The sequence below is a fragment of the Vigna radiata genome, chromosome 11, assembly GCF_000741045.1.
Source record: "Vigna radiata var. radiata cultivar VC1973A chromosome 11, Vradiata_ver6, whole genome shotgun sequence".
Classification (NCBI taxonomy): domain Eukaryota; kingdom Viridiplantae; phylum Streptophyta; class Magnoliopsida; order Fabales; family Fabaceae; genus Vigna; species Vigna radiata.
In genome coordinates this window covers 18691899-18710670 of record NC_028361.1, presented here as the reverse complement: position 1 = coordinate 18710670, position 18772 = coordinate 18691899, and the positions used below count along the sequence as shown (strand labels likewise).

Here is an 18772-nt window from a genome sequence, read left to right as displayed (position 1 = left end):
ATGTTATCTTTGGATGTTTCTATTTTTTCCCAGTCCAGCAAATCCCCCTTTTTCTAAATGCTGTTCGTACTCAGTCACGATTTCAATTATTTCCTGAACTCTTACCCTCGATGTCTTCTCTAAAGATCTTGTGAAAGATGGATGTAATTAAGATTTAGTACTATGAGCATTTTAACTCAACAACTTAATGGCAAACAATTTTGAATTAATAATACTTGTAACTCAAGGAATATTATGTATGTTGCGATACGTTCATGTCCGTCTTGTAGTGATTTGAGTTAATGACCAGTCAAAAGTCAATTAACCTATAGGTTTAAGCTGTTTGAAAAAGATCTGAGACTACTTTTATTTAAATCTAAATAAATCCCTTCGGAGATGGTTAGATGTTCCTCTACTTTGGAGGATACTTCGTTATGATGGTTTACCGAAAAAGAAGATTGAAATTTTTGGAATTGCAGTTTTGCAGTTCATTGCTGTGTGGTTGGAATAGAATGGCTACAGAGTTGAGGTTCAGATTGTGCATTATACCATGCGGAAAAGTGAACATTTTTGAATTCTTTGAAATTGATGCAATAGGGAAGTATAAATAGGAAGAGGAGATTAATTCTGTACACTATTATCTGGGCCTTAAAATATCAGGCAATAACTTTTCCCATAAATGCTATGTCTAAAAGAAACAAAAATGGAAATAAAACAGAATCTAATCTTGTCAATTCCTAATAATTTGATGTACAAATAAAATCACATAATTTTGATTGATTTCCATAGATCAAATCTCATGTTTGTATATGAAGAATTACCCTATGGCTGTGGACCATTGGTTTTATTTCTTACACGAGGAATTTTTTTGTGTTGCTGAATTTGTTGTTTGATTTCAGTGTGCAGTCATTCAATTACCATCACAGACGTTGCTTCTATCTGTTTCTGACAAAGCCTTCCGCTTAATTGGGATGCTTTTTCCCGGGGTAACATTTGAGTTGCTGATTTGATTGAGGCTCGATTATAATTATGAGCCTGTTATATCTTGCCTATTTACTTGAAGCCTTGAATGCTGGCAGGATATGGTTGTATTTAAGCCACAATTGTCCAGCCAGCAGCAGCAACAAATGCAGCAACAGCATCAGCAGATGCAATCACAACAGCAGCATCTTCCCCAGTTGCAACAGCAGCAGCCACTTCCTCACATGCAGCAACAGCAACTTCCTCAGATGCAACTTCCTCAGATGCAACAACAGCAGCAACAACTCCAGCAGCAGCAGCAACTTCCTCAGATGCAACAACAGCAGCAACAACTCCAGCAGCAGCAACTTCCTCAGATGCAACAACAGCAGCAGCAACTTCCTCAGATGCAACAACAGCAGCAGCAGCTTCCTCAGCTACAACAGCAGCAACAACTGCCTCAGCTACAACAACAGCAGCAGCAGCAGCAGCTTTCTCAATTGCAACAACAACAGCATCCACAAATCCAGCAACAGCAACAGCTACCTCAACTTCAACAACAAATTCCACAACTTCAGCCTCAGCAGCAACAGATTGTTGGGGCAGGAATGGGTCAAGCCTATGTTCAAGGCCCTGGGCGGTCACAGCTAGTTTCTCAGGGACAAGTTTCTTCCCAGGGAACAACAAACATTGGTGGAGGGGGATTCATGAGTTAGCTCAATTTTTTATAGGTTTCCCCATGGTCACAAAGGGTATGGTATTTGTATGAAATGAAACATTTGTGACAGGTATCCAGTTAGCTCATAATTTATCACTCTGTGATTTGTCCTTATCTCAGAAAAACGTTAGAATGTCCATTTAATTTCTTCTGCAATTTAGCCATTAGCCATTAAAAGCTCAGGTTAAATAGTTAATATTAAAAGCATGTTAGAAAGTTATTTTGAGCTTGTTAATTTTAAAGTTAGGTAGAATTGTCTTCTAAAAAATATTTTTGAACTAAAGAATGGAATTTGTAAGTGTGTAGGATTGATTGTGTTTAGCAACCTAGCAAAATGTTGAAATTCGAGAGCAGGGCTAGTTGCTTAATTTCACAAATACGACTCGTGGATAGATCAATCTCAGCATACTTAACTACATTGGGTAAAGATTGTTATATATATATATATATATATATATATATATATATATATATATATATATATATATATATATATATATATATATATTAGATTATTATATATCTTATTTTTTTAGTTAGTTTATTATTATTTTTTATTTGTATTTTAAGTTTAATTCATATTTTTTCTATTACAAATAGAGTATTCTATGTGTATATTAAATATAAAAGAGATTAATTTCATACATAATTTTTATTATTTTTAACATTGTATTTAGAGTTAGGTTCTTTTAAATTTTTTGTCTCTCTTGTCTACTACAACCATTGTTTTTGACCAATAATCACACGATTTTGCTCATCATGGCAAGTGACCACAATGTTATCTAAATAGTTGTCATTAGAGTCCAGATGTGCTCTTACACGTCGATCACAATTCACTTCTATCGTCACTTCTAGCGACTTGTGGTAGTAGTATGTGTGTCATCATCTCCATTGTCGGTCAACTCTGTTAGACTTCTTGCAGTCTCATCTTTCTGATTGTGGTCTTTTTATGTTGTTTGGCTCGTGTTTTAGATTTCCTTTAATGTTTTATTTCTCTTGCTTGTTTACGACTTCTTCCCTTTCTAACATCTCTATTATCACCATAATGTCTTGATTCGTCAAACATACTAATTATGTCAATATGCATTTATCTATTCATAAGTTAGATGATACTAATAATGTGATTTGAACATCAAACGTTAAACTTTGACTTAAGAATTAGGGGTATGTTGATCATATTACTTAGAACATGGGACTTATTGATTTTGCTACCTATTGATTGAAAATTGATGTTTAGTTATGCATTATTTGCAAGGGTAGCTTTCACTTTATTTTGTTCCTTTGCTGGATCAAAGTTCGAGACAAGTGATTGACACCATATGTGAGTGTCATGGTCTTATCATCTCTTTCCTTCTGCATATATTGACATAATTATGGAGTCTTTATATCTTCTTCATGCTTAGTTAGGTCATCCTAGTTTTTCCAAATTGTAGCAGCTTGTTCCTAACTTATCCAAGCTGTCTAATTTGGTCTGTGAGTTGTGTCAATTAAGAAAACATATTTGTAGTTTCTTTCCTCATAGTGTCTCACCACGTGTTTAGTCTCCTTTTGCCTTAGTCCATTATGATATTTAAGGATCTAGTCATGATAAGTCTGATTTAGGTTTTCAATATTTTCTTACTTTTATTGATGACTATTCTATGATGTGGGAAGACGATGAGTTTGGGTGATGATGACTCTTTCGGTCGTGGTGCAGGAAAGAAATTCTCTTTGATCGTGGATGTAGGAAGAGGATAGGTTTGAGTGTTGATAACTTATGAAACTGAAGGCAAGAAGAGGACAAGTTTGGTACAAAATGGAAGGACAACTCATTGATTGATTTTTATGAACATGTGGTTTGGTAGGGCACAGGGGATAGACCATTGGGTTGTGATGATGATGTATGCCAGGGTTTAAGTTTTTGGTGTGTTGTTGTTGTTGTTGTGTTTATTATTGTGATCAACGTTTAACATTTTTGAATTGTATTATTTTGCTTATGATTGATTCTTAGTTCGCTCACCCTTATGTTTGTGGTTGTGGTTTCCATCCTCGATGATTGTTTTATACAGGACAAAATGATCATGTAGATAGTTTGGATGTTGTATATCGTAGCGAGTTGATTGAGACAGTTGGAGAATTTATGAGTGTATTTTGACTAAACTATTTTAGTTGAAGTTTTATTTTGTACTTAATTAGAATTATTGTTTGTTTCTGGCTAATTGTAAAGACATTGAATTTGGATTTTTGTAATAATATTATGCTTTAAAAATTTTAAATTTTACTCGTAACCACAACATCCCATATTTGGGTGTTTAAATGGCTATACCAACGAGATAACCTTCACCTACAAGGATAGAAAGTTTGTACTTCATCTTATCACACCTTATTAACTAGAAGAGGACCAAGTACAAATGAGGAAGAAGAGAGAAAAAGAAAGAGATGACACTTACACACAAAAATGAAATGAAATGTTCAGAGTGTGAAAGTAAGACACACAAGTCCAATAAGTGCCCCAGCAAAAGAATACTCGCATTAAGGGCTAAAGGCTTGTGTGAAGATTCAAAAGAGGTCTTCTTTTCATCCTCGTCTAATAAAATGGAAAAATAAGACCAAATAAGATCTTGTGTTGAGAAAGGAAGTCACTCTAAAAGCACATGCATTTAACACAAGGCAAACAAGAACTTAAAGGGAAATCCTCCTAAACTGTAATGCCTTGATTATTCATTAGATCAAAGGTGTGTGATCCTTAGAAGCTAAATGCTTTGGATGATTATTCTAATAACACTTACTTTGTCTATTGTTTTTTGTAGAAGAGAAAAAAGATAAACATCTCCTAAGTAGGAAAGATGTTCACATGACAACTTGAAGATTTGAGGTCAAACCCTTTTGAAGAGAGAGGAGATGATGGCATACACCTTAGCCATGACGCAAGCATATTCAAGAAGAGGTAGAGTCATTTATGCAAGGTGAAACAAATCTCTTTCTCTTGGGCCATCATGGAGTATTAAGGGCTAAGTAGTGTAGGGTTTTTGTAACCCTAGCTTAGTGGAGGGTGTCCTACATTAGACACGGTGGTCATATGACAATCTTTTAGTAAAGAGTTTTCTTACAAGTAGTGTAGGGCCATGTGTCATTTTCCTAATGGGAAACTTTTGCTAAAATGACTTTCAACATGACAAACACTTAGTGGAGAGTTTTCTTACAAAGGTAATGATCATGTGTCATTTTCCTAGTCAAAACTTTTTCTATAGTGACTTTCCATATGCAAAACTCTTAGTGGAAAGTTTTCGTACAAAGGTAATGATGGAAACCTTCCTCATACAAGTTGAAGAAGACTCCATGGAGAGAATGAGATGGAAGTGAAAGCTTGAAATGATGAGGGATATGGTGTTTGGAGAGTGATTTTGGAGTGTTTCTTGAAGGAGGTTGGGTCAACCATCAATGAAAGGTTAGGAGCACTCAAGAAGATGATTATTTTAATGAACTTAGGAAAAAAGAAACTGCAAATTTTGGCAAAAATTCTCTAATATTGTTCCAAGTTGAATGTATAAAGGTTGGTCAGTCCTATTTATAGGATCGAGGAATGAACCCATTTGAAGAAAAGTACATTGAATAAGAAAAGTTTAATGAACCTAAGAGTTTCAAGAACCTTCTTTCAAGAGTATATGTATTATACAAGGTCTCTTCACTTCTAAGCAAGGTTCTTAAGGGTTCCTTAAGGCCTAAGCAAGCCCAAAAATCCACTTGGTTTGTATTCCACTCAAGAAGCATGTTGAAAAGCCAAAACTATAGTTTCTGATGCAGTCTGCTTATTTTAATCTATTGTGTAAAATCATAATCAATTAAATCAACAAAGTTGTTGTTTTTCAAAAAACTAACTATTTTAATCGATTAAATCAGTACCTAAACAACAAAATTCACTAAAATACAAACCCAAATGAAATGTAGCCATGGCCAAATACAAGGTCTAAAGGAAAGACTTATTTACATATTTAAAGACTTAAGAGAAGGGAAAAACAAGCCAAAACACTGCCTTCCACAAGAGTAGAGTGCGTTGAAGTCCTTCTTCTTCTTTCATTCTCCCATCCCTGTTTAAATTTGTAGCTCCCTGGATGGGTGTTCATCAAGCTCCCTAGTTGGGTTTCCATCTTGAAAATGATTTGTCCTCAAAACAAAAAGATATCTAGGAAGCATTGGTTTGGTTGTTTATTTTCTCCAAGATCAAAGATGTACCTACAATAACCATCAAACAGAAATTGAATGAATTTTTGTATCAAAGTAAGAACATATCCAAAGTAAAGAACAAATGAATAAAGCCTTTTTGTATTTTTTAAATGAATTTATTTAAGAAAAAAATAGTTTGCATCCGTCATGAAAGAAAGTTATTTTATTGTTGTATCCATCATGGATAAATATATGAACATTTTGACAAATAAGATCAATTTCCATAGGAATAATGTCACAAAAAATATTTTCATTTATAGAAATAGGTATACTCACTTGGTCTTTAACTATTATACTACCATAATCTTTAATCTACTCAGGTTTGTAAGGCTTTGGATAGGTTTAATAATAAAATCTAACTTTTCAACCAACATTGGACTATAATAATTACAACTACAACCACTATCCACAATATGAAATATCATTCTCAGCTCTTAAATGCAACTCATCCTCACTATACATATAATGCAAACTACTACGATCCTAAAAACTATCATGCAAACTAAAATGATGTGAATGAACACTCATGTTGTAGTGAAAAAGAAATTTTTTTCACAAAGATTTTCAAAATTTTCACAGCTATGAAAGATAAATTTTCATAAAAAGATTTCCCTTTTTGGTGGAGGATTTCTAGAAAGAAACTAACGATGAAAGTGTCCCAAATAACTCCCAAGAAGGAGAGTTGAGTAATAAGTGGATAAGCTTAGAAACCAAGTCCTTTCTAGACTAAGTTTTCTTAGATTACTTTTTATCAAAGCTTCTAAGTAAAAATCTTCCAAAATAACTTTTCCTATTAGTGTGTGTAGAGTGTTCATAGAAACCAAAAAAAGGTTTATCTATTTGCAAACAAGGAAACACCCTATAAACCATGGAGACCTAAAAGGGAAATAATAATTAAAAGCATAACAAAAATGTAAAATGCTTCACTAAACTAGGTGGCTCCTATGTGAAAGTGCAAGTGACACTTAAAGTCGCTTAACATACTTCCACTTCTAATGTGTGTGTAACTATTACAATGTTTTAGCCAAGGAGATGAGATTGCACCAAAGGAATTTTTCTAAGACACCAAAGCAAAGAAGAAAATTAACAAAAACTTTATAAAACAACAAAGCAAAATACACAAATGTTCTGTGATATAAGTCAAAAGAGACAAAGCTTAAAATTGTCTTGTTCTTCCAATCCTTAAGTGTTTACTCTCTTTGTGACACTTAGGTGCTTCTTTGTCCAAGTCTACTAGGAGTGTAACACCCCAATTTAGGATGTCACGAGTAAAGTATAATGAAAAGACAAGAAAACATTAAAAGGACGTTGAATAATGTTTTTGAAATCCTTTTTCAAAGTAACATCTAAGAGCTTGTAAAAGATATATAATTGTATAAGATGTTTAGATGTTGGTTTTTATAAAGTGCTTCAAAAGAAATATTTTAAAGAGTAAAGTACAAATTTTATACTAATTCACTCAACTTAAACTACACCCAGTTCTCTCCTAAGAACTCTTAAGAGTTTCTACTAATCTTCAACAAGTTACACGAGTTTTACCACTTCATGAGTATTCTAACCACTCTTGATTCACCTAGTCAATACGACTAGGACAAGTTTAATCACTCCTATTTTACAAGTATCTTCACCACTTCTGGTCTTAACCCTAGCAACACATCTAGACTATTTAACTCAACTAAGCTACACACCAAGTGTTTTATTTCTCTTCAGAATTTACAACACTAATAGTGTTGTGAGCAAAGTTACAGATGATAACTCTCAAAGAGGGAATATAAACAATACAAAGAATTCTATGATTTGCTATGGTTTTTCTCTTTTGTACAAAAATATTCAACTTTGGATTATATATGAGCATAGTAAGCTTTTTTTTAGCGTTCACACATTCACTATTATATTCTTCTTGTCTTCTCTTCAAGCTTTCATCTATATATAACTTTTATTGATAGATGACCATTAGACAAAGGAGTTGACTTCAGGAAAGAAGGTAGCCTTTAGGTGGAAAGTCAATCTTTAGTCTACTTTGTAGAGGTTTAGAGCTTTATCATATCCTTTAACAAAATCGAGCTTGCACGATGTGATAGAGCAGAAGGCTTTAAGGGAAACATTCCTAAAACGTTCTTCATATCTCACAACGTCTTTTTTTAGGTGCAGTGATTCTTATAATATCTTTCTGCTTTAGTGATCTCCACAATTATCAAGAATAAGGTACACAAGCATGGAAGCACTTTTTTCGTACATGCATTAAATATTTCAAAAATTGGTAAGCGTTAGGCTATATTGCATGTTCAAAATATTTTATCTCTTATTATGTCATTAATAAATGCATCGCTTGGTAAAGCATGCAACATATATATTCATCATATTAGTGTAATACGTTAGATGCTTTATCAAAGGCTATTTGAGAGAGTAGTGTTTAGTGGTCGTATGTTAGACGGTGTATTCTTATGACGTTTTGCTTGAGTTAACACTATATCAAATAAAACTTTCTTTTAGCTTCAGTGTTACAAAACAAATAAACTTTCTTAGTCACAAAACACTAGCTTGTTTACTCATATCGTCTATTAGATGATTCATTTGAAAAACGTTTTCTTTCCTCATATGTTGTTCATAAACTATGTTCATCATGCCGTTCAATCTAAAAAACATTATTGTAAGCTTTATTTTGTCTATAAAGGATGTTACAAAATATTTTTCTCTTAGACGTTATTTATTCTAAATCATTTTTTCATACACAACGATATTTCGTTTAATATATTTTGTTAAACTTCAAAACTTGAGTTACATAGATAATTTATACTCTAGACGATCTTGTCTTAACATATAAAACCTTTTTTATTTTCATAAATTTAAAATCGAATTACATCTAAAAAACTGTCGTAATAAAAATGTTAATTTGTACTAAACTGTCACACAATATTTAAACAAAAATCATGTAAAATAACCAGAAAACTCCTCAATCACTCTCCAAATCTTGTTGCTTTACTCCTTTACTGGAACTCTGTAAGATTATTTGTTCCCTATAATAACACAAGTTATATGATCATCGCACAAACACAAAAAAACAAGGGTGAGCTAACAGAATAAACATCAAAATATCATTAGAAGATATTATTAAACTCAATCATCAAGTCAATACTATGATTTTATGACCCTCACCAAAATCAATTAAAAAATGTTATGATAGTCAACGAATCTCCAATCTAATTCTTTTTTTTTTTCAAAAACAAACCATGGTAACCTCAAATAATCTCTAAGACCTTATGTCATCCCAATGGTAAGTTACCCCAATAAAAACCGCAATCAAGCAATGCCAAAACAAATGGCGTCCTTCCATACTCTATCGTAGCAAATTTGTTTACCAAAACAGTACACCTATTTGAGTGGTCCTCCACCGCAAATTTGGACCTATCTCCGTTGCTCCTTAAAGGCTCATATGTAAAAACTCCATTGCTACTTAAAACAAGCACTATACTTAATAAAAAAAACCTACGAGCAAGACATTCATCCTTTTCTATCTCATCGAAAGAGGAAAGGGCAACTTTTGAACCTTATCTTTTCTACCGCCTCTCATAGACGAATCAATCCACTTTTCTACCCCATAGAAAGAGGAAATGTGAGTACCTTTCTACTGTATCGCAAGACGAAAGGTACAACCCCAAATTTATGAAGTACGATAAGGAGACAAAACATTCACACATCATTAAAATACCTAACAGCTCGACGAACATGCCCAACAAGTTAGGCAATTCGGTAATCACTCAAAGTGCCTCGACCAACATCCATAAGACTCAGAAAACATAATCAATAACTATGTATTACACCCATAAGCTCTGCCACCATGAGAAATAGCTCGGTAACCTCCACCAACATCTCGACCATGGTTTACAACCCCTAGGCCAACCTATAGACCTTCTAGAAATGATCTCCAAAGCCCCGAAGTCAAGGTATAAAAATAACCCATTAGACAACTTTCCCAATGCATAAATCAATTCATCCACCAACTCAAACAGCTCGTCCAAAATCACTAACAGCTTGGTAAGGGTCAAAAACCTCCAAACCGACCTATAAAATGCCTTGAAACGAGTTTATGAACCTTAAAACTGAGGTCCTAAACAACTCAAACAATACATTCCAACTAGCCCAAGGCAACCACCCTACAATTTGGCTAGTTCGACCAAACAACCTAGCTCTACACCTTGGAGCCTGATCAACCTAGCCTTGCTAGACATAGCTCGGGCAAACTAGCCTTCCTAAACATAGCTCGACCACCCCGACTTCAATAAGACACCATGGAGTGATGACATGGAAGCGAAAGCTTGAAAAGATGAGGGATATGGTGTTTGAGGAGTGGGTTTGAAGTGTTTCTTGAAGGAGATTAGGCCAACCATCAAGGAAAATGTTAGGAGAAGTCAAGAAGATGATTATCCTAATGAACTTAGAGAAATTGAGACTACAAATTTGGAAAAAAAACCTCTAATATTATTCCAAGTCAAATGTACAAATGTTTGGGCACTCCTATTTATACGATGGAGGAGTGAACCTATTTGAAAGGAAGTACATTGAATTATAAAAGTTCAATGAACCTAGGAGCTTCAAGAACCTTTTTTCAAGAGTATATACATTGCACAAGGTCCCTTCACCACTAAGCAAGGTTCCTAAGGGTTTCTTAAGGCCCAAGCAAGCCCAAAAACGCACTTGGTTTGCATTGCACTCAAGAAGTGAGTTGAAAAGCCAAAACTTTAGTTTTTTGATGCAATATTTCTATTTTAATTGATTATATAAATTTCATATTTGATTAAATCAACAAAATTGTTGTTTTTCAGAAAAATTGACTGTTTTAATCAATTATGTACTGCTTTAATCGATTAAATTAATACCTGAACAACATAATTGGCCAAAATACAAACCCAAATGAAATGTAGACTTGGCCAAAATACAAGGCTTAAAGAAAAGACTTATTACATAATTACAAGACTTAAGAGAAGGGAGAGACAAGCTAAAATATTATACTCCACAAGAAAAGTGTGCTTCGAAGTCCTTCTCTTTCTTCCACTCTCCTAGCCTTATTTTAAGTTGTAGCTCCCTGGATGGGTATCCATTAAGGTCCCTAGATGGGTTTCCATTAGGTAGTGGTCATGTGTCATTTTTCTAGTGGAAAGTTTTGCTAAAGTGTCTTTCCAAATGGCACTCTAGGAGTGAAGAATTTTTCTAAAAGTTAGACTGCCACCTGTCAAGCTATCCTTCACCAAAATAGGAGTTTTAGGGTTTGGTGCAAGATAGGATTTTAGGGATTTTGTCTACTTTGGAAACACTTTCATCTATAAATAGAGGTGTTTTCCCCCATTTAAACCCACTTTGAGATTGTTAGAATAGATGAACTTTGTTTTTCAACACCAAGAGGGGGTGAATTGGTGTTTTATAAAAATAATTGCTTTTGAAATATTTTTCGCAAATAGTATGAATCTTTAAACCTTTCTTGGACAGTAAGCAATTGTGCATGCAATGTAACAATATGCGTAATCAATTAAAGACAGAATGTAATCGATTAATGCAGAGAGTTAGGGAGAAGAAATATCAAACTCTGAGTTTTATACTAGTTCGGTCTCAATTGCTTACATATAGTGTCCTTCCAATCAACCCGAGATTGAAATCCAATTGCACTATAAAAATCTGAGATTTTACAACAAGGGCTTTACAACGACCACACTGTCAAAATGTAAATCACCTCTCTAACTCACTAATCTAATATAGCCAAATACAAAAGACATGCAGCAAGAACAATCCTCTCATCCAGTCATCCCTTTGAGAACCCTCTCAAAGTACATGAACCATATGTTCTTCTTCCTGGCAACACGCACAGGGAATAGCAACACAATGTTTGCGAATCTTCTCCTGATCATACAACAAGCACCTCAGTTGTGAAGAAAGATCAGTCTCTTCAAATCAGTCAAGCTTGTCTCTCAAGAAATCTTCAAGACTAGTACACCACGTCAAGTTCTTGTTTCTTGGAGCATTTGATCACCTTTGTAAAACTTTTAAACTCAAATTGAATCATATATGAAAGTGTTAATCAATTATCTTTTTGAAAATACAATCAATGCGTTTATATATAGTTTTAGTCAATTCTGACACAATTTAATCGATTACTCTATTAATCTAATCGGTTACAATAAACACTTGTAACATATTACCAACAATGAAAGAACATAATTGAATGTTCAATAAATATAATCGATTTTCATTAAATGGTTGGTAAAAACAGTTAAAAATATGACCGTTGAAACAATTATAACAAGCATGAGACAATTTTCAAATCTTAACATACTTAATTGAATACATGAACAATGTAATCGATTAAGCTTCAACACTTAGTAGATTTTTGAAAACTTTTCTTTCCAAAGTTCACAACACATTTGAAAAAGATATATGTAAATACACGAGTTTTAATCGACTCAACAACTAATGTAATTAATTCAAAACTAGTTGTTTTGCCACAGTTTAAAACTCAAACTGTCTGATGACCTTAATTGATTATCACAACTCTGTAATCAATTAAGTCATACAGATATACTTTTGTGCATGTGGTTTTTCTATTTCCAAAACATATATTGTGATTATCACTTTATAAACACACTAGTATGCATCAATCAATACAATATGTCAAATGTGATAATCACAACATGTGCACATTTCACAATAAGCATAAACACATATAACACAATACACAATATATACACATGTGTTTTTATTAACAATGTGTTGTCATCATCAAAAACACATATCACAGGAATTGGGTTTAGCTAACACTGTGCTTCCAAACAGAGATTAATAATCTAATGCTGCCAAAATTTTGAGCCATTCAAACTTGTCTATAAAGTTAAGGCTAAAACGTTCTGTGGTCTTCTCTAGTCACCATTCTCTAGAGTTGGCCCAACCTCTCAAAAGAAGCATCAACCACCTTCATCCCACCACAACCAGAAAAAAAAATTGAGAACAACCACTACCATCCTCATAGCTTCCATGCTAGTTCTACTACCATAGCTTCATCTTCTTGCTCAAAGAGGAGCCTATCACTTTGACTCTAGGATCTGTCCACTCATAACCCCCACAAAACAACACATTGGCATCATTATCCTTACTAGTTGAGGGACTTTCATCACTACCCTTAAGTGAAGATGAAGTCGACACCTATGTGGCCTAATCATCCCCATAATCCTCGAATATTGACAAATAATCACTTAGGCCTTGTTCACTTGAGTGGATTTAAGGGAGAGTAATTGAGTGGATTTGAAGGTAATTCTTTTGTTGTTTATTTGAGTGAATTTGGAGGTAAATGAGAGTGGATTTGGAAATAAAGTTTATGAGAATTAGTGTAGGATTTAATTTATGTGACAGATTAAAAAAATTTACTTCCAAATTCATTCTCATTTATCTCAATATCTATTCAAATAAACAACAAAAAAAATTATCTTCAAATCCTTTCAATTATTCTGTTCCATATCCACATAAATGAACAAGATATCCACATAAATGAACAAGAACTTAAATAGTTAAACAGGATGAATGAAACATACGTGATCAAGAAATAGGGTCGACTTTTCTTAGTTGTGTTATCTCTACTATTGGACTGGTGGGGCCCTCAGGTGTGCTTTCCCTTGTTTATAGGACAATGTTACGTTATGAAGCAGTTATCTCCACTTTTCTCAGTCGGATCTCTTTTATCTAGCAGCTACAATGATCCATTTTTTCACCTCTCAACCATCACTTATATAATCATGACTTCTCAATCTCTTCCTTTCTACGTTCTTCGAGATTAAAGGGTATAATATTGTACTATGTCACAACTAATATTGTACATCATTCCCACTCAAGTAATAATCCATCTAAAAAGATATATAACGGTAAAGGGTTACTTTTCACACACACATACATACTTGATGTCTTTGCAAGTCATACATTATTCTTTTTCTTTTTCTTATTTTCTTTCATTTCCACCATGGTCTTGTTCTTGTTTAATTCATTGAGTTTTTCCATTCTTATTCTATCCATAAATGCAAATTTCTGCATTAAATTCGTGTTCAGTAATTAACATTGATTTTTTTTTTTTTCATTGTTGAGAATCCTTAAATTCTTAGACTAATTAAGCAAATTCATAACTGGATTCTTATAGATTTAGGTCATAATCTATTAATTTGTCTTGACTTGTTCTGTGGCTTTTTCGGACCTCTTCGTCTGGCCAAATTTATTTTGCTAACTCTAATCTCTGACACCCCATCCCAAAAATATGTCATAATTAAATATAAAAGATTAAAAATACGGCTAAATTAAGAGAGATTCAGATGATTTTTTTCTCCACAAATAATTATTTCACATCACATTTGTTCAGACCCACCTTCACATTCATTGGAAAAGAACCTCTTCCTTTTATTTATTTATTTTTTCTCTCTACAGTTTTACCTTGAGAGAAAGTTTTCTTTCCAATTTTTTGGGACTATATGTTATAAAATTGACTATTTTATTACCCTCAGGCAAGGGTAACTCATCTCCTGAAGGGATCTTCTCATGCCAAACAAAATCATTCTCATGTACAAACTTTCTGAGCACTTCAGAAGAATCTTGAATTTGCTTCTGGTAAAGGGATTTCCAAGGCTCTTCTCCTGGTATCTTCTTTTTAACATTAGTCAACACAGAATAAAGAACACCGATAGCAACGCCTATTTGACCAGAGACCTTCAGGCTTTCTGCAAGATGTTGCTGACCTTTCAACTCATGTAAACATTTGCAGAAATACATAAATTCCTGTATACATAGAGTTTCTCAATACCATAATAGAAGATCAAAATGTAAAAACAAACAAAATGATTAATTAAAATAAGAAAAACAGCCACCTTAATACGAAATTGTTCATCAACAAAAATATTTGGATACAGTATCTGAGATAGGTTATGCTTGACAAGTAACATTACTATTTCACTCCTACATATTCAGTCTTCTTCTTTGTCACCATTACAAGAATATCAAGGTTCACTAGTTACATTCCCTTTTTATTCTTTCTGACCTGAGTAAGGATCAGGGGAAAAAAGAGTTTAAAATGAATTCAAGATAAAGGAAAAACAGACCACCTGTAAGCAATTACACATCCTGCATCCTGTTATTTTGACATAGTTAAAGATACTAGGTCTGTTTGGATACAAGTGAGAACCTCTCAAAAGCTCTTTTAGATTGCTCTCAAACATACTCTAGGTCAGAATTTGCATCAAATGATGAGATAAAAGGAACGCAATAAGCTTAGGGTAGCTTTACATACCAGTAAGTGCGGTGAAATGTCTTTGCACTGTGTGACAACGGTATGAAAAATTCCAATAGCTTCTTCAAGAAAAAGTGTGACACCATGATGCAACTTTGCCAAGAGACTTGACGAAGTACCTTTCTCTTCAGCCTTCCTTGCAGTTACTGCCTATACAATTGCTACACATTCGTTATTTACAACCAAAGAACATAATGAACTTCAAGCTAAGAAACTGGGATATGCAATATGATTTCTGTCAGAAGAAATGCAGCTAAGTTTTATGATATGACAGTATGCAACTTGAGACAAAAATGAAACGACACAGAAAAGTACATAACACCAACCTGGGCCTCAGCTAAGCAAATGAGACTCATAATGGTGGATACTTCAGCAAGAGCTTCCGGGGGCTTTTGCGGTGGCAATTCAGGCTGTAAGGGGGGGAGAACCTCTTGCGCTAGATGATGATAAATGCCAGCAGCTTCTCTGAAAATGGTGGTGGATCGAACCAAATCTGTAGAACAAAAATGATGGCATTTACAATCATATTCAACTGGACTAGTTCATCATATAAAATGGTATTTTGAGTTTCTCAACACGTACCAGTTGATAGAACTTCTAAGGCCCTTTCGCGCAGGATACCACCACAAAGAAAAAGGGTCATACCAAGTTCAAATTGCAGACTATCAACTTGGAAAAATTTAGAGCCCTTGAAATTGAAGAAAGAAGATGTGCTGAGGGAACTACTCCAGCGTATCTTAAGAGCCACTGTCCATTGAGCCATTTGGATTCCACCATAGGTGCTTATTACAGCAGCACAGGAAATCAAATTTTCCAGTAATGGAAGATACTGCTCTATTTTTTGAATATCCTGATGCAGACAAAAAAAGATAAAATTAAATATTGACAGAAAAAGAGAACAATTTGTCAATATTAATTGAAATTTGATGATTTACGAAGTACTGGGTATAATCCTTAATTGCTCACAAACAAAAATAACACTTCACAGTTCATTTCACACTGGGCCCATTTCACCTGAGTCATTTCATATTGACCTAATAAAATACACATAAAGAAAGTTCAGACAACTAGACATCTATTTTCTCCTTCCCTTTCCACAGGGTTCATGTTAACATTCACTTACCAAAAGAAAAAAGAAAATTTAACTAAATTAAAGTAAAAGGACAAAGAGAAGATACAGACTTTTGCATACTGTGCACAGAAAAATGGTGGTAAGGAGCTGATAAAGATAGCACAGCATAAACCGTTACCTGTTCATAGCGAGATTCCAACCCTCCAGACATTTCTTTTGCAATAGCTTCTGTAATGAAGCTGCTCTCATTAATAGAATCTTCAATCGCTTTACGCTTAGAGCTTAATTCCTTAAGATGTTCAAGTGTTACAAGATTATAGGCAGGAAAAACATCCTCAAACACTATCTGAAAACATGAAAATCTACAATTAGTGCTACTAAGTAATAATGACGAAATCATCATTCCAATACAAGACATAAACCACTAATTTTAATAGACAAAAAATACCCCGAAATCCTCTCCTTTCATCTTTCCAATTATCCAGTACTTAATAAACTACATACTGATCAAACAATCAAAAACCAATATCACTGACCCAGAAATCAAATAAAGTGAAACTCCAAACCCTTTACAATACCCCTTTTGTCCAAAATACTGATATAGACAATTAATGGTCAAAAATTTACTTGAATAATTGCAGGAAACAAGAACTCCAATGAAAGAACGAAATTATAAATTGGATTAAATTAAGAGGGAATTGAGAATCTGTACAATTGAGCCTGATCCGAATGCGCGGTTCAGATTTGGATTTTCTAATTTAAAGATAGTGACTAACAACAGTTCCCAATAACGAAAATGTAACCAAGAAAACGGAAATAACAGAGTTTCTAACTATACAAAGCCCTGTATCAAATACCTTTTTAGTTTTCAGCTTTGATGGTTTTACAAAATGCAGCATCATTTTCAACCCCTTAAACCCTGTACACCACCACAATGATCCAATCACACAACAAAGCACGATCAATAAAGAAAACTCGAAAAATTGTTGAATTCCCACAAGCACTTCGCTTTCCTAAATTCTCTAACAGCATTTATGAGTCAAAAGAAAGAAAGAAAAAAGGGGAAACTTTTAAGTAATTAAAAAAAAAACTGCAGCGAAAATAATGGTAGAGCATGGTTAGAGTCCCAACTGCATTAGCATTCTAACAGAGTCTGAAAATTTTAAGAACAAATCAGTGCAAACGCAGAAGCCAAAAATTCATCAGAGAAATATAGAATGCAAAATTGAGGACGAGGGAGTGAAGTTCACCATGTATTCTACTTATTTCTAAGTTTATATTATAACACATACATAACTGATTAAGAAACTTTAGATTAAAAGTTTATTTTACATAATTCATATATATATATATATATATATATATATATATATAGATATATATATATTATAATTAAGATAAATCTTTATCTTAAGTGATGGTTATTGAAAAAAAGTTGTATTTAAAAATATCTGTTTATTATTGATGGTAGAAAATAAATATCTATTTTATGTAAACATCAATCACTATAATAATTGAATTGTTTAAGCATTTTTAGTTGAAGGTCATTTTCTGCTATAATTTCTTGCACTTTCAGATCTTGTTTTCTTAGGCTGTAAGGATGAAGAAATGGGATGAGTTTGACCTGTTCTTAACAATTCGCGTTTGCATCTTAAGCTTACTTTTTTATGGTTATTAAATATAAAATATGTATTTAATTATTTACAAATTTAAATAAAATGGAAGTATATATCATTAAGAAAATCAACTATCTCAACACGATCAATATTTAAGTTTTAAAATATATAATATCTTCTTAACTCATAACCTAATATATTTTTAGATTAATTTCCTTGAGAATACCTTTTTTAGGAAATCTACTAGTTGAGAAAACTCAAAGATCCTTTATTGTGATAAAAAAATTTACTAGTCTAACAAACCAAATCTAATAAATCGACAAATTACTAATAGTATATTATTTAATGAATTCAACTAAAAAAAACTATAACATCTTATTTTAATAATATTTAACTATTAAAGAAATCATCACACATTTAATATAAAAAACCATTAACTGAAGATAAAATACAAGATGTTTTTATAGTTATACAATTAAGAGCTCTATCACAACTCTATATGTAATATTAGAGTTTTACAAAATAGATATTATCCAGAGAAACTAATATCTTACTCTACGTTTCAACTCCATCACTATCTAGCACTTGTTCAATAGATATATCTTTATTTGCTCGTATCATTAAAGTGATCATAATAAACAGAAAAACAAGCAAACATACAAACAAAGAGAAAAAAAGGTAAGTTAATTTATCAAAAGAACATTCATACAAAAAAATATAAAAGCTAACACATATACAAAGTTATATCAACCAAATCCTAAGGCATAAAATCATTCCTTCTAAACTTGATTGTCTCCATACACGTATTGATGTCAAACTTTGGCAAGTTATGCACTTGTAGTGGCTTTTACTGCTTTATAAAGTCATTGTCGATGAGTTTCACCCTACCACACACAAGATTAATCCCCTCCTCTCAT

The 18772-nt window shown here is 33.1% G+C and overlaps 2 protein-coding genes across 4 annotated transcripts in view; one reads left to right on the top strand and one right to left on the bottom strand.

Moving 5' to 3' along the window:
* The window catches only part of LOC106777592 (mediator of RNA polymerase II transcription subunit 25), a 77971-nt gene that overhangs the window by 27473 nt on the left and 31726 nt on the right, over positions 1-18772 (top strand). For 2 of the 3 annotated variants that reach the window (XM_022787394.1, XM_014665228.2), the window contains 2 exons: positions 879-965; positions 1059-1839. The exons of the other annotated variant lie outside the window; for it this stretch is intronic. In XM_022787394.1, the coding sequence (XP_022643115.1) occupies positions 879-965; positions 1059-1655 (684 nt within the window). In that variant the 3' untranslated portion in view covers positions 1656-1839. Of the gene's footprint in view, positions 1-878; positions 966-1058; positions 1840-18772 lie in introns of those variants that run through there. 3 annotated transcript variants of the gene reach the window in all.
* On the bottom strand, positions 14185-17519 carry LOC106777163 (programmed cell death 6-interacting protein). The gene is made up of 7 exons (XM_022787395.1): positions 17490-17519; positions 17097-17158; positions 16418-16585; positions 15750-16017; positions 15494-15660; positions 15168-15317; positions 14185-14659 (listed from the first exon to the last, which is right to left on the bottom strand). Exons 2-7 carry the CDS (start codon positions 17139-17141, stop codon positions 14306-14308), a joined length of 1152 nt encoding a protein of 383 aa, XP_022643116.1. The 5' UTR covers positions 17142-17158; positions 17490-17519; the 3' UTR covers positions 14185-14305.